General features: G+C 52.0%; 3 protein-coding genes and 1 pseudogene across 3 annotated transcripts; 1 reads left to right on the top strand and 3 right to left on the bottom strand.

Moving 5' to 3' along the window:
- Positions 1-1,289: 1,289 nt before the first annotated feature.
- Positions 1,290-2,321, top strand: LOC146267776 (uncharacterized; the record flags this gene model as incomplete). Its single annotated transcript, XM_084709371.1, has 1 exon — positions 1,290-2,321. A coding segment is annotated over one exon (1,032 nt), but the record flags the coding sequence as incomplete, so codon positions are not given.
- A 1,071-nt stretch (positions 2,322-3,392) lies between these two features.
- Positions 3,393-4,424, bottom strand: LOC146267775 (uncharacterized; the record flags this gene model as incomplete). Its single annotated transcript, XM_084709370.1, has 1 exon — positions 3,393-4,424. A coding segment is annotated over one exon (1,032 nt), but the record flags the coding sequence as incomplete, so codon positions are not given.
- A 4,118-nt stretch (positions 4,425-8,542) lies between these two features.
- LOC146267774 (histone H1 pseudogene) lies at positions 8,543-9,160 on the bottom strand (annotated as a pseudogene).
- A 1,971-nt stretch (positions 9,161-11,131) lies between these two features.
- On the bottom strand, positions 11,132-11,602 carry LOC146267773 (histone H2B). Its single transcript, XM_084709528.1, has one exon. It carries the CDS (start codon positions 11,590-11,592, stop codon positions 11,218-11,220), a length of 375 nt encoding a protein of 124 aa, XP_084565654.1. The 5' UTR covers positions 11,593-11,602; the 3' UTR covers positions 11,132-11,217.
- Positions 11,603-13,532: the final 1,930 nt, after the last annotated feature.

The following is a 13,532-nucleotide window of genomic DNA, read 5'->3' as shown; positions in this document are numbered from 1 at the left end:
GACCTGTTAGTTCTAGCTCAGTCTCCGGACAGAGCGATCCAGGACGCGTCCTCACTGGTGAGTCAGCTCAGCCGGTTGGGGTTCGCTGTCAACTGGGAGAAGAGCGCTCCATGGCCCGCTCAACAGTTTACCTACCTAGGTATCCATTTGGACACTGTTGGGATGAGAGCCAGACTGTCGGCACCACGGAGAGAGGCTATTTCTATAGCTCTCCGTGCGTTCCGGGTCTCACGCTCAATCACCGCGCTGTCGGTGATGTCCCTGTTGGGGCTGATGGCGGCGGCGCATGTAGTAGTGCCATTAGGCCTGTTATACATGCGCAAGCTGCAGAGATGGTTTGCTCAGCTGCGGTTGGATCCGGTGCGACACCGCCGCAGACTGCTAGTGATACCGAGATCAGTCAGAGCCGATCTGAACCATTGGAGAGACCCGCGTGTCATGACGCGCGGAGTCGACATGGGCAGAGTGACATCTCTCTACCCGGTCTTTACGGATGCGTCCCTGACCGGGTGGGGTGGAGTATGTCAGGCGGGCTCGATAGGAGGAAGGTGGGAACCGTCAGAGACGCGTCACATCAACCTCCTAGAGCTCGAGGCAGTTCGACTGACTCTGTGCCATTTCGCGCCTGTGTTGAAGGGTCAAGACGTTCTCGTCAGATCCGACAACAGGGCGACGGTGTCTTACATCAACAGACAGGGAGGGGTGCGCTCTCCATCACTTCATCGCTTAGCGGAGGAAGTATGGACTTGGGCTTTCACGCACCTACGCTCCCTGAGAGCTCAGCACATTCCAGGTATGCTCAACGAGGGAGCGGACCTGATGTCAAGGGGCGGCCCGAGAGAGGACGAGTGGAGGTTGAAACCGTCCATCGTTTCTCTGATCTGGGCGCGCTTCGGCCGAGCACAGGTGGATCTGTTTGCGTCACGAGCCAACACACAGTGTCATCTATGGTTCTCGCTGCGCACATAGGACAGACCTCCGCTGGGAGTCGATGCGTTCGCGCACCGTTCCTGGCCGAGAGGTCTGCTGTACGCATTTCCACCTCAAGCCTCCATCCTTCCCTTGCTGGCTCGGGTGAGGTCGGACGGGCTGTCGGTCATTCTGATAGCCCCCGATCGCCCCGGAGCCCCGTGGTTCCCGGAACTGATGGGGATGCTGGTAGGCGGGCCTTGGCCCATACCTCGCCAGATGGATGCGCTCTCTCAGGCCGGAGGCCTGGTGAAGAGCCCTCCAGTGATCGGAGGCCCACTTATGGCTTGGCTACTGAGAGGGAACTCTTAGAGCGCAGAGGTCTGTCTGATGCTGTCATTCAGACCATTCAGAGCGCGCGCGCACAATCTACTGCTAGAGGGTACGCGTCGCGCTGGCGAGCCTTCATGCTATGGTGTGGAAAACAGAACCTTGACCCGGTCTCATGTCCGGTCGAAAGGTTCTTGTGTTTCTTACAATCGTTGTTTGACGAAGGCTTAGCCGCGAGCACTTTGCGTGTTTACGCGGCTGCCATTTCGGCATGTCACGAAGGGTTCGCCAAGACAACATTGTTCAGCCACCCGCTAGTCAAGCGTTTTCTGGCTGGGGTGTGTAGGCTCAGGCCACCTCCGAGAGCGTCAGCACCTACATGGGATTTATCTCTGGTGTTAGACGCTCTGTGTGGGCCACCTTTCGAGCCCCTGGAGAATGTGTCGTTACGTCTGCTTTCTCTCAAAACGAGTCTGCTCCTCGCTTTGACTACGGCTAAGCGAGTGAGCGACTTGTGCGCGTTGTCAACACGCGCGGATTGTTTGATCATTTCGGGTGATCGAACAAAAGCAGTGTTGCGCCCTAACCCGGCCTTTATCCCCAAGGTGATTAGCCGAGCGTTCAGGGCACAGAGCTGCAAACTGAGAGCCTTTTTCCCACCTCCGCACAGCGGAGAGGAGGAAAGACGTTTACATAGGCTGTGTCCAGTGCGTGCTCTGTCGCGCTATCTGGAATGCACTGCGAGTATCAGATCTTCTCCCCAGTTACTGATCTGCTACGGTGGATCGAGAGCTGGCTTGCCACTCTCCAAACAGAGACTTTCTCACTGGCTCTGCGAGGCTATTGGTCTTGCGTACAAGTCTATGAGATGTCCCGTGCCACCTGGCATTCGGGCTCATTCCACCCGAGGAGTGGCAGCCTCAGCCGCCATCCTCAGGGGTGTAGGAGTGGAGGAGATTTGTGAAGCAGCGTCTTGGTCGTCGTCTTCACCATTTGTGCGATATTATCTGTTGGACGTTTCCTCCTCATCTTTTGCGCATTCTGTCCTCAGCATGGCTGGTGGATCAGGTGTAGCGAGATGACAACTTCCTAGGTTCTTGTGGACCCTAGATGCAAGTTGTTTGTTGATTATATCGCCATATGTGAGACAGGCAGACATTCTCAGTGAGAGGTCTTTTCTGTTGCCATTCCAGCTTAGCTGTTGGGCAGGCGAGAGAGAAAAGTTTTAAAGTAAACTTCCCTTGTTTTCTTACCCTGGACGGCTCTCTGTGTCAAAGTAGCGGCCTGACCGGGAGGACAGACCCTATGTATTATTACATCAGCAGGTCTGTCCTCGGTGCCTTGTGAGATTATGTGTCTTTTAGATCTGGTCTCACTGGGGGTATATTTGAGCTGGGCTGGGCCTGCAGCCCTATGGGGCGGAGCTCCACGAAATAGAACGATAGTTAATGGAGGTAACTCCAGTTCTATGAGTGGAGCGGAGCCCCATAGGGCTGCAGGCCCAGCTCGACTTATTCAACCCGGCTGTATTTTATACTTTTGGGAGGATGAGTGATGGCTGTCACCCCCTTATATAGGGCACCTGTGTGAGAGACAGGTGTGTATACATTTTAATCTTCAGTCATTAGCTGCACTAGGCAGCGGGTAAACCAATAGGAGCAGAGCTCCCCTATGGGGCTCCGCTCCACTCATAGAACTGGAGTTACCTCCATTAACTATCGTTCCAATGTGGCGATAGCCATATTCTATATGTACTGTGGCTTTAATTAACTATCGTTCTATTTCGTGGAGCTCCGCCCCATAGGGGAGCTCTGCTCCTATTGGTTTAGGCGGAGCGAGCGAGGCCAAATATACCCCCAGTGAGACCAGATCTAAAAGACACATAATCTCACAAGGCACCGAGGACAGACCTGCTGATGTAATAATACATAGGGTCTGTCCTCCCGGTCAGGCCGCTACTTTGACACAGAGAGCCGTCCAGGGTAAGAAAACAAGGGAAGTTTACTTTAAAACTTTTCTCTCTCGCCTGCCCAACAGCTAAGCTGGAATGGCAACAGAAAAGACCTCTCACTGAGAATGTCTGCCTGTCTCACATATGGCGATATAATCAACAAACAACTTGCATCTAGGGTCCACAAGAACCTAGGAAGTTGTCATCTCGCTACACCTGATCCACCAGCCATGCTGAGGACAGAATGCGCAAAAGATGAGGAGGAAACGTCCAACAGATAATATCGCACAAATGGTGAAGACGACGACCAAGACGCTGCTTCACAAATCTCCTCCACTCCTACACCCCTGAGGATGGCGGCTGAGGCTGCCACTCCTCGGGTGGAATGAGCCCGAATGCCAGGTGGCACGGGACATCTCATAGACTCGTACGCAAGACCAATAGCCTCGCAGAGCCAGTGAGAAAGTCTCTGTTTGGAGAGTGGCAAGCCAGCTCTCGATCCACCGTAGCAGATCAGTAACTGGGGAGAAGATCTGATACTCGCAGTGCATTCCAGATAGCGCGACAGAGCACGCACTGGACACAGCCTATGTAAACGTCTTTCCTCCTCTCCGCTGTGCGGAGGTGGGAAAAAGGCTCTCAGTTTGCAGCTCTGTGCCCTGAACGCTCGGCTAATCACCTTGGGGATAAAGGCCGGGTTAGGGCGCAACACTGCTTTTGTTCGATCACCCGAAATGATCAAACAATCCGCGCGTGTTGACAACGCGCACAAGTCGCTCACTCGCTTAGCCGTAGTCAAAGCGAGGAGCAGACTCGTTTTGAGAGAAAGCAGACGTAACGACACATTCTCCAGGGGCTCGAAAGGTGGCCCACACAGAGCGTCTAACACCAGAGATAAATCCCATGTAGGTGCTGACGCTCTCGGAGGTGGCCTGAGCCTACACACCCCAGCCAGAAAACGCTTGACTAGCGGGTGGCTGAACAATGTTGTCTTGGCGAACCCTTCGTGACATGCCGAAATGGCAGCCGCGTAAACACGCAAAGTGCTCGCGGCTAAGCCTTCGTCAAACAACGATTGTAAGAAACACAAGAACCTTTCGACCGGACATGAGACCGGGTCAAGGTTCTGTTTTCCACACCATAGCATGAAGGCTCGCCAGCGCGACGCGTACCCTCTAGCAGTAGATTGTGCGCGCGCGCTCTGAATGGTCTGAATGACAGCATCAGACAGACCTCTGCGCTCTAAGAGTTCCCTCTCAGTAGCCAAGCCATAAGTGGGCCTCCGATCACTGGAGGGCTCTTCACCAGGCCTCCGGCCTGAGAGAGCGCATCCATCTGGCGAGGTATGGGCCAAGGCCCGCCTACCAGCATCCCCATCAGTTCCGGGAACCACGGGGCTCCGGGGCGATCGGGGGCTATCAGAATGACCGACAGCCCGTCCGACCTCACCCGAGCCAGCAAGGGAAGGATGGAGGCTTGAGGTGGAAATGCGTACAGCAGACCTCTCGGCCAGGAACGGTGCGCGAACGCATCGACTCCCAGCGGAGGTCTGTCCTATGTGCGCAGCGAGAACCATAGATGACACTGTGTGTTGGCTCGTGACGCAAACAGATCCACCTGTGCTCGGCCGAAGCGCGCCCAGATCAGAGAAACGATGGACGGTTTCAACCTCCACTCGTCCTCTCTCGGGCCGCCCCTTGACATCAGGTCCGCTCCCTCGTTGAGCATACCTGGAATGTGCTGAGCTCTCAGGGAGCGTAGGTGCGTGAAAGCCCAAGTCCATACTTCCTCCGCTAAGCGATGAAGTGATGGAGAGCGCACCCCTCCCTGTCTGTTGATGTAAGACACCGTCGCCCTGTTGTCGGATCTGACGAGAACGTCTTGACCCTTCAACACAGGCGCGAAATGGCACAGAGTCAGTCGAACTGCCTCGAGCTCTAGGAGGTTGATGTGACGCGTCTCTGACGGTTCCCACCTTCCTCCTATCGAGCCCGCCTGACATACTCCACCCCACCCGGTCAGGGACGCATCCGTAAAGACCGGGTAGAGAGATGTCACTCTGCCCATGTCGACTCCGCGCGTCATGACACGCGGGTCTCTCCAATGGTTCAGATCGGCTCTGACTGATCTCGGTATCACTAGCAGTCTGCGGCGGTGTCGCACCGGATCCAACCGCAGCTGAGCAAACCATCTCTGCAGCTTGCGCATGTATAACAGGCCTAATGGCACTACTACATGCGCCGCCGCCATCAGCCCCAACAGGGACATCACCGACAGCGCGGTGATTGAGCGTGAGACCCGGAACGCACGGAGAGCTATAGAAATAGCCTCTCTCCGTGGTGCCGACAGTCTGGCTCTCATCCCAACAGTGTCCAAATGGATACCTAGGTAGGTAAACTGTTGAGCGGGCCATGGAGCGCTCTTCTCCCAGTTGACAGCGAACCCCAACCGGCTGAGCTGACTCACCAGTGAGGACGCGTCCTGGATCGCTCTGTCCGGAGACTGAGCTAGAACTAACAGGTCGTCGAGGTACGCCAGAATGCGTATTCCTCTCCGCCGTAACGGTTCCAGAGCTGCTTTCACGCACTTGGAAAAAGTTCGAGGAGCCAGCGCGTACCCAAACGGCAGGCGCGTGTACTCGTACTTTTTCCCTTCGAAGGCAAAACGCAGAAACCTCCTGTGCTTCAGATTGATAGGCACGTGGAAATACGCGTCCTTCAGATCAATGCTGATCCCAAAGTCGTTCCGCTGTACACAAGTCAGCAAACGTTTTATCGTCAGCATGCGAAAGGGCCGTTTGGCCACACTCTCGTTGAGCACCCTCAGATCTAGAATCGGTCTCATCCCCCCGTTTTTCTTGGGAACCAAAAAATAAGGGGAGTAGAGACCCGAGTTCTCCTGATCTCTGGGAACCGGGATCACCGTCCCTTTGGTCAGCAAGCTCGTTATCTCCTTCCGGAGCGCGAGTGCTTTCTGCGGACAGGATAAGCGTGTCTCCCTCACTCCTCTGAAGGGAGGGGGAGTCCGCATGAACTGGATGGCATAACCCTCTCTCAGTATCCTGTCTAGCCAGCTTGGCAGTGAGCATGACTCTCGCCACTCTGCATAACGCAGAGAGAGCGGGCGTGCGTTCAGCTGCGGAGCCACAGACAGGAAACGGCCGTACTCTCGTCTGACCCCAGCCGCCGCTGTGCACCGAACCGGCGGCACAGCCCAAGGTGGGGTCGACTCGAAAGGGCTGGGGCTGCGCCCCCTGGCCAAGAGATGTCTGAGCTCCGTCCTCGCGATGAGCCTCGAGAGGTCTTACATCGCGGTCAGAGCTCTGGGCGCACAGCGGCAGCGATGTCTCTTGTGACGTGACAGAGCCCCACGCCGTGTAATGGGGCACAGAGACGGATAGCGGTCTGGCCACACGCTTGCTAGCTGGGCCTGACTCCGCTACGTGCGCGGTGCTTGATGGTTCGGTTTCACTCGTTGAGGACAACTCGCGAACCGAAACCAACTCATTAACCCGCTCGACAGCAGTACGAGTGCTCAGCTCTGTACTCGTCGAAAACGTAAGAGGCACTGAATGGAACACTTGTCTTTCTGGGAAAAGGTAAAGTGGAGGTCCAAGCCTCTTTATTTCATTCAGAAAAACTGGGGCCGATGCCTCGGTCCCCGCCGCCAGTCACGCTCTCCTCTTTTTTCCCCCTCCGCCACCACGCCAGCTGGTGTTAGGTGGACGGCTGTAACCCGCTCTCGAGGGGGGGGGCAGCTGAGGGTGGAACAGGTGCCGCGGGAGGAGCATCCTGCGTCGCAGCGGCCGCTCGTGCCACCGGACGTCGAGCGTGTTTCCTCCTGCCTTGCGAGGAACCTGTGGAAACAGAGAAGGGAGCAGTGTTACCCTTCTTCTGCAGGGACATATGCCCTAGCAGGTGCTTCCTCTCCTCCTCCAGGCGCGAGAAGCGTTCGGAGGCTGACGCCACAGCCGGTCCAAACAAGCCCTCGCTAGCCACTGGAGCGTTGAGCAGGGCGGACTTGTCCGCCTCCCTCATGGCCGTTAGTGACAGCCACAGGTGGCGATGAAGTACAACGCTGTTGCCCATCGTTCTGCCAGCGCAAATCGCTGCCCCCTGATTCAGGTGGAGCGCGGCGGATGCCATCCTGGCAACCCACGACGTCTCCTCGGCCGACAGTCCCTCAGGTCTCTCCGTAGAGAGCTTGGAGACTGCCGCCGTCAGAAGGGCGGCGTTCCCAGAGGCAGCCGCTGCCTGCGCACCCCAGACATACGCCTTGTCTGCCAGAGAGGCAGTAAGCTTGTCCCGGGCTGATGGCAGGGTCGCCTTCCTCGCCGTCATCCAGGTGCTTGCCCCTGGTACAAGGTAAGCTACGAGGGACGGCTCCAAGGGTGGGGGACCGGACTTGGCTGCCTCACCCAGCCCGCTCACCCTCGTGAACGGGAGGAGCGCCTTGACCGGGGCGTTAGCCACTAATGGCGCTTCCCATGAGCCCTGCACATAATCTGCCAGTTTCGGCATAGTGGGGCACAAGGGCTTTGAGGCTTTCATGCGCTTAGCATGAGGGCCGACATCCCACGGGTCATCTTCCTCCACAGGAGGAGAGGCCGGCAGGGGAACGCCCATTATTTCTGCTGCCTTCGCGATGACAGACGGGAAGTCTGCCCTGCGAGACAGCACTGAGGAGACGGGAGGGGCGGGAGCCGGCTCCTCATCATCCTCTGAGGCTGAGGATAACCCGCGCCCTTTTACCTCAGAGAAGTGAGGGGGGGTTGACCGCAACACGCCTGGGAAGAAAGCCTCCACAGGAGGTTCCCGCCCAGATGCGTGCACCTCAATAGCCGCCTCGCGGTGGTCCTCAAATTCCGAACTCTCCTCCTCGGAGAGCAGAGACCACATCCTCGAGGGGCTCCTCCACCTGAAAGAAGTCGTGACGCAGCCGCCTCTCCGAAACGGAGAGACCAGCGCACGACAAGCAGACAGGAGAGTCCACCAAACCGTCCCTGGCATGCCGAGGTCCCAAACACACGAAACAAAATTCGTGGTGGTCTCCATCGGCCTCCAAGAAACGGCACCGGCATTGGGCTCTTAAAAGAGCCTTGCGCGGGAGCGGCGGAATGGAAAAGCTCATCTTAGGATAATTCGTGATTCTTTAGCCACTAAATTCGAGCAACCGGTGCTGAATTTTTTGGGAGGATGAGTGATGGCTGTCACCCCTTTATATAGGGCACCTGTGTGAGAGACAGGTGTGTATACATTTTAATCTTCAGTCATTAGCTGCACTAGGCAGCGGGTAAACCAATAGGAGCAGAGCTCCCCTATGGGGCGGAGCTCCACGAAATAGAACCAAGGTTTACTTCTTCTTAGGCGTTGCTTTCTTTGCCTTGGCCGCCTTGAGCTTGGCGGCTTTGGGCTTGGCTGCCTTTTTGGGGCTCTTGGCCACTGTTTTCTTGGGTGTTGCGGGCTTCTTCACCTTCTTGGGGCTCTTGGTTGCCTTCTTGGCTGCCGCGGGCTTCTTAGCCTTCTTGGGTGACTTCTTGGCAGCCGCGGGCTTCTTCGCAGCGACCTTCTTGGGCTTCTTGGCAGCAACGGGTTTCTTGGCAACTGCCTTTTTGACTTTCGGAGCGACAACATTCTTAACGGGCTTCTTTGCCTTGGCCTCTACCCCCTTGTTAATCTTAAAAGACCCAGAAGCGCCCGTCCCTTTGGTCTGGACCAAGGTTCCTTTGGTGACGAGGCTCTTCACTGCGACCTTGACGCGGGAGTTGTTCTTCTCTACGTCGTAGCCGCCGGCCGCCAGGGCTTTCTTGACCGCTGCCAGGGACACGCCGCTTCTCTCTTTGGAAGCGGACACGGCCTTGACGATCAACTCGCCGACGCTGGGTCCAGCCTTCTTGGGCTTGGCTGCCGCCTTCTTCTTGGGTGCCTTTGCAGGAGCGGGAACTGGAGCGACTTCTGCCATGTCTGAACACTCGCGGGACGTGTGCGATTTGAATGTGCGAGGCTGCTGTGTAGCGCTGCGACGTTCAGAGCGCTGGGTTTAAATACGACATGAGAACTGTGTAGACTCAACTGCCGGCCCGGTTTCTCTCAGTTGCTGCTCTTCATTCTCACTTGTGTTTTCTCCCGGTGAACAACGGGATAAAAATCCCTGCTGGAATTGTACTGCGTTCTAAAAGTAAATCGGGCCTCAAGCAGCCTTTTCAACGTTCAAAATAAGACAGCATGTGGACCGGAGGCACTCTGTGTTTTGTTGCGGCAGGCTCAAATCATTGCCGTTGGCCTCGCTGAGGGAGCAGTGCGCACCTAGTTGTCTGTGCCATTTGCCCCCAAAAGTGTCTGAAATGGCAGTCGTTTAAAACGAGAAAACGTTTTACAGTGAGCCACACAATCTTTCAAGAAAGGTAAATGCTTTAAAATACAAAGCTGGGGTGTCATGGGGCTTAAAACTGGTCTTTTTGGGGGGGACAAAACACAGTGCGGGCGGTTGAAATCGTGGTCTCCCTATTGCTCTCCCTTCCCTAGTTTGTCATGTCCAAGGACACAATCTTTACTGTAAGTCTAACAGTTAACCTACTGTAAGACTTGTTACTTTTTGGTGTGAGACATACTGTAGGCTACAGCGTGACTGTATTCCATGGTGTGTCTGGTCTACCTGCTCAGAGTTGGACTCGTCAGATCCAGTACATGTTATTATCCATGTTGTTGGTGATGGGGAATGTTTGGGTCTTAAGGCCTTTTCATTTATTTCATGAGGCTGGACTAGTGGTTGTCTTTCGTTCCTAATAGCCTGTTTGTACGAGGGGTCGTTTAGGAAATTATTCAGACTGTCCTCACACAGACACATATGAAATACATACACGTATGTAATGTTCACACACACATCCATACGACTGAAAACTCACGTGAACGCATGGGGAAAAACATTTACACACATGAAATGGTCAAGTCTTATGGATGAGAAAGAAGCTTAGAGAATGTAAGAGTTCAGTATATCCAGAAGTCATTTCAGTAGTTTTTCAGAAATTTTACAGAAACAGGAGCAAGATAGCTTTGAACTACAACAAACCATTTAAAACACGGGGAGACCAAACACACAGGTCAAGAACAGTAAAGAAAGGATGATTCTGGAATATGATCTAGGTCAAAGATTTGTTGCTGTTGCTTCATTTCTTGGCAAGACATATAACAGCCTTGCCATGAAACGCACCCCCAATATGATTTATGTTCCGTATATCCCGGTATCAAATTATTCTTACTGTACATTGAGAGGACTAGTATGAGTAACCAGCATGTGGAACTTTCATAGTCAGCAGAGATGGGAAATAACAAAGGACAAATACTTTCATTCAAGTTCAAGATGTCAGATGCACAGAACATCAAGGTCACACTGGGACCTGAAGTTCTTAGGACGAGACAACGCAAAGCATCTATGATAAGCTAACATAAAATACAAAATAATATAAGTACATAATACAATGTACTAAACCTCTACATAATAACCTACATAAGCCAACCTTATAAACCTATACTAACAAACCCAAGTGGGGTACAATTAGTGCAATATTGCTAATAGTGCAGTCAGTAGCTGAAAGTGACAGTGTGTTATAGATTTTTCTAGTATCAGTACTTTACTTCCTTGAGGGTTTAGGTTGGTTGAGGGGCAGTTCTATGGGCGTATGTGAAGCCCTCTGTGACATGCTTGCGTGTTAGGACTATACATATACATTTGATTTGATTTAGGTCATTAGGCCTATTTGGGCGTGGTCCACTCATGCATCATACAGGGAGAGAAAAAAAATAAACTTCTAAGCATTTCAATGGTGTTTAATTAAGTGGTGTCGGGAAAGAATATCAACTTTAGTATGTATAGAAGAGTAGAATAACCATCCCTTGTTCACAAAGGTTAGAACTTAAATCATATACAATACAGGAAGACATTCAAGCTAATACGATGGACTTTACTCAATTTCAGAGACCAGTGGGTGGCTCTTAAAAGAGCCTTTGGGTGAAATTGAAAGAGGCCGTTTATTTGGAGCTGGTGTATTTGGTCACGGCCTTGGTGCCCTCGGACACGGCGTGCTTGGCCAGCTCACCGGGGAGCAGGAGGCGGACGGCGGTCTGGATCTCCCTGGAGGTGATGGTTGATCGCTTGTTGTAGTGAGCCAAGCGAGACGACTCTCCGGCGATACGCTCGAAAATATCGTTGACGAAGGAATTCATGATTCCCATAGCCTTGGATGAGATGCCGGTGTCGGGGTGGACCTGTTTGAGTACCTTGTACACGTAGATGGCGTAGCTCTCCTTCCTGGACTTTCTGCGCTTCTTCCCGCCCTTCGCAGCGGTCTTTGAAACGGCTTTCTTGGAGCCCTTCTTCGGCGCGGACTTCGCTGGCTCAGGCATTATCTGTTATCGTTGCTTCTCAGAAACGAATGATGGGGTTAGGCCGACTACCCGGAAAATGTAGCGAGAGATATGCTAATATTGAGGCACGCCTCCTGCTAGTCGCAGCACTCAGCTTGGAAGTGACTTTTGCAATATAGTCTGAAATCTACTGCGCGTGCGTGGGATTTACCGACCCCGAAGGGGGGGGCCCTTACCCTTCAGTAATCATAAACTGACAAGCCCCCACCCCTCGCCCCTCGGCTTGAAGCAACGGCCCCGGTGGATGTAGGTGGTATTGCATTACGGTTAGGTTTCCGACTCTTCCGGTCGTTTTTATTAACTCCAGTCAACATTTACAAAACTATCTCCCCCAATAATTTTGGTTGGATTCTCGAACCTGGCTCATACTACTAGCTTTTTCATAGAATAAATGTTTCCGATTTTTGCTAAGTTTGAGACCAATCCGAAATGGGTAAACTAGCACCCCATTTATTTGCTTACGTCGATAAAAGTTGCCGGCAAATGTGCTTGCGGATACTAACAGGGCACGAGCACAAAAGTTCACATTGGTCGATAGTCGATTTACATGGCGCTGACTGAGCCATAGACTTACATTGAATGAGCACAGGGAGAAATGGCTTGAGTTGCCTGCCTTGTTGTAGCAAGTTTAGCAAATCGTTGTCACACATACATTAAATGTTGTTTATAGGCTATAGTTTATTCCCGTTATTTTAAAACGGATTTGATTTTTCGTAAACGTTCATGACATGATGGCAAATATAGGATGACATATTATGTTAAGCGCGAGCATAGATTGTTGACATATATCTGGAGCAAAGACGAAGATTAATACTTTAACTGTTAACCACAATAGTAAATGATATATATTTAAATAATATTAGTCTTGCCTTCAGAAGCTTTTGTTAAACACACCCATTATTCTTTTTTTGATCGTGCCAGACTGCTTTTGTGGGACAAGGTCCTCAGTGATATATGTTTCACCCCCACTTACATCTGATGGTAACGTCTTGTAGCCTATGGTTCTATGAATATGCCCCTTTCAAAGGCAAATGTTCAAACAAGTATATTTTAGACACACTTCTCAAGCTTTTATTTATTACATTATTAACACGTCTTGTTAGATCACGTTATATCGATTAATAGACGTTCGGTTTTCTAGGTTGAACATATAAAACACAGGTCGCATTTCGACACTGATGTGAAATTGAAGGCAGTGTGAATTTCGTGGCATTTCGTTTGAATATAAAGTTGACAGTAAGCTATGGTAAGTCTGCATTATGGAATATTTCGGTTACCAAAATAACTCATTTCTTTGCCTGGCGAGAACAACGACGGAGCTGTTCATGTTAACAGTTTATTTCATCCGATACAATGCGTTGGAAATCATACTCATATCACGAAGAAAAAAAGCAACATATGTGATGAGTTCCATCTAGAATAGCCCTATATTTAGCCCTAGAGCCCATTTCTAAAAAACAAGTAGGCCTAGAAGGAATACTATACAGTGACAGAATACATTTCCGTTAAGTTTGCATCATGTCTCTGATTCTTATCGGACTTTCTGCCCATAGATTCTGCCTTAGGTCACACGCTCGTAACCATATAAATCTATGCTCGCGACTGGTTGTCGCAAAATATGACGTGTACAGCTAGTTGCAAGCGTGCACGAAGTCTCGGAGCTAGGGAAAAAAAGAGCCACTGTTTAAAGCTAGACCGGAAGACACGGAAGTGGAAATATGGCCGCGCACAGTCTCGCGCTCTCGCTTGCCTCACTGCGCCACTGAGCACTTTTCATAGAAATGAATGGGGATGCCATCTTGGAAGACAAAAGTAGCTTACTCTAGTTATATTAACTCTATGTAAACTGACAGTCAGGATTACTCAAAGGAGATATTTGAAACATTTTTACACTTTAAAGTACCTTTTACACTTCAAGG

Source organism: Hypomesus nipponensis, chromosome 11, assembly GCF_054491055.1.
Source record: "Hypomesus nipponensis isolate SF chromosome 11, ASM5449105v1, whole genome shotgun sequence".
Lineage (NCBI taxonomy): Eukaryota > Metazoa > Chordata > Actinopteri > Osmeriformes > Osmeridae > Hypomesus > Hypomesus nipponensis.
This window is presented reverse-complemented; position numbering and strand designations above follow the sequence as displayed.

Excerpts from the sequence above, each read along its gene's own strand:
- LOC146267773 (XM_084709528.1), bottom strand. The coding sequence starts at position 11,592 with ATGCCTGAGCCAGCGAAGTCCGCGCCGAAGAAGGGCTCCAAGAAAGCC.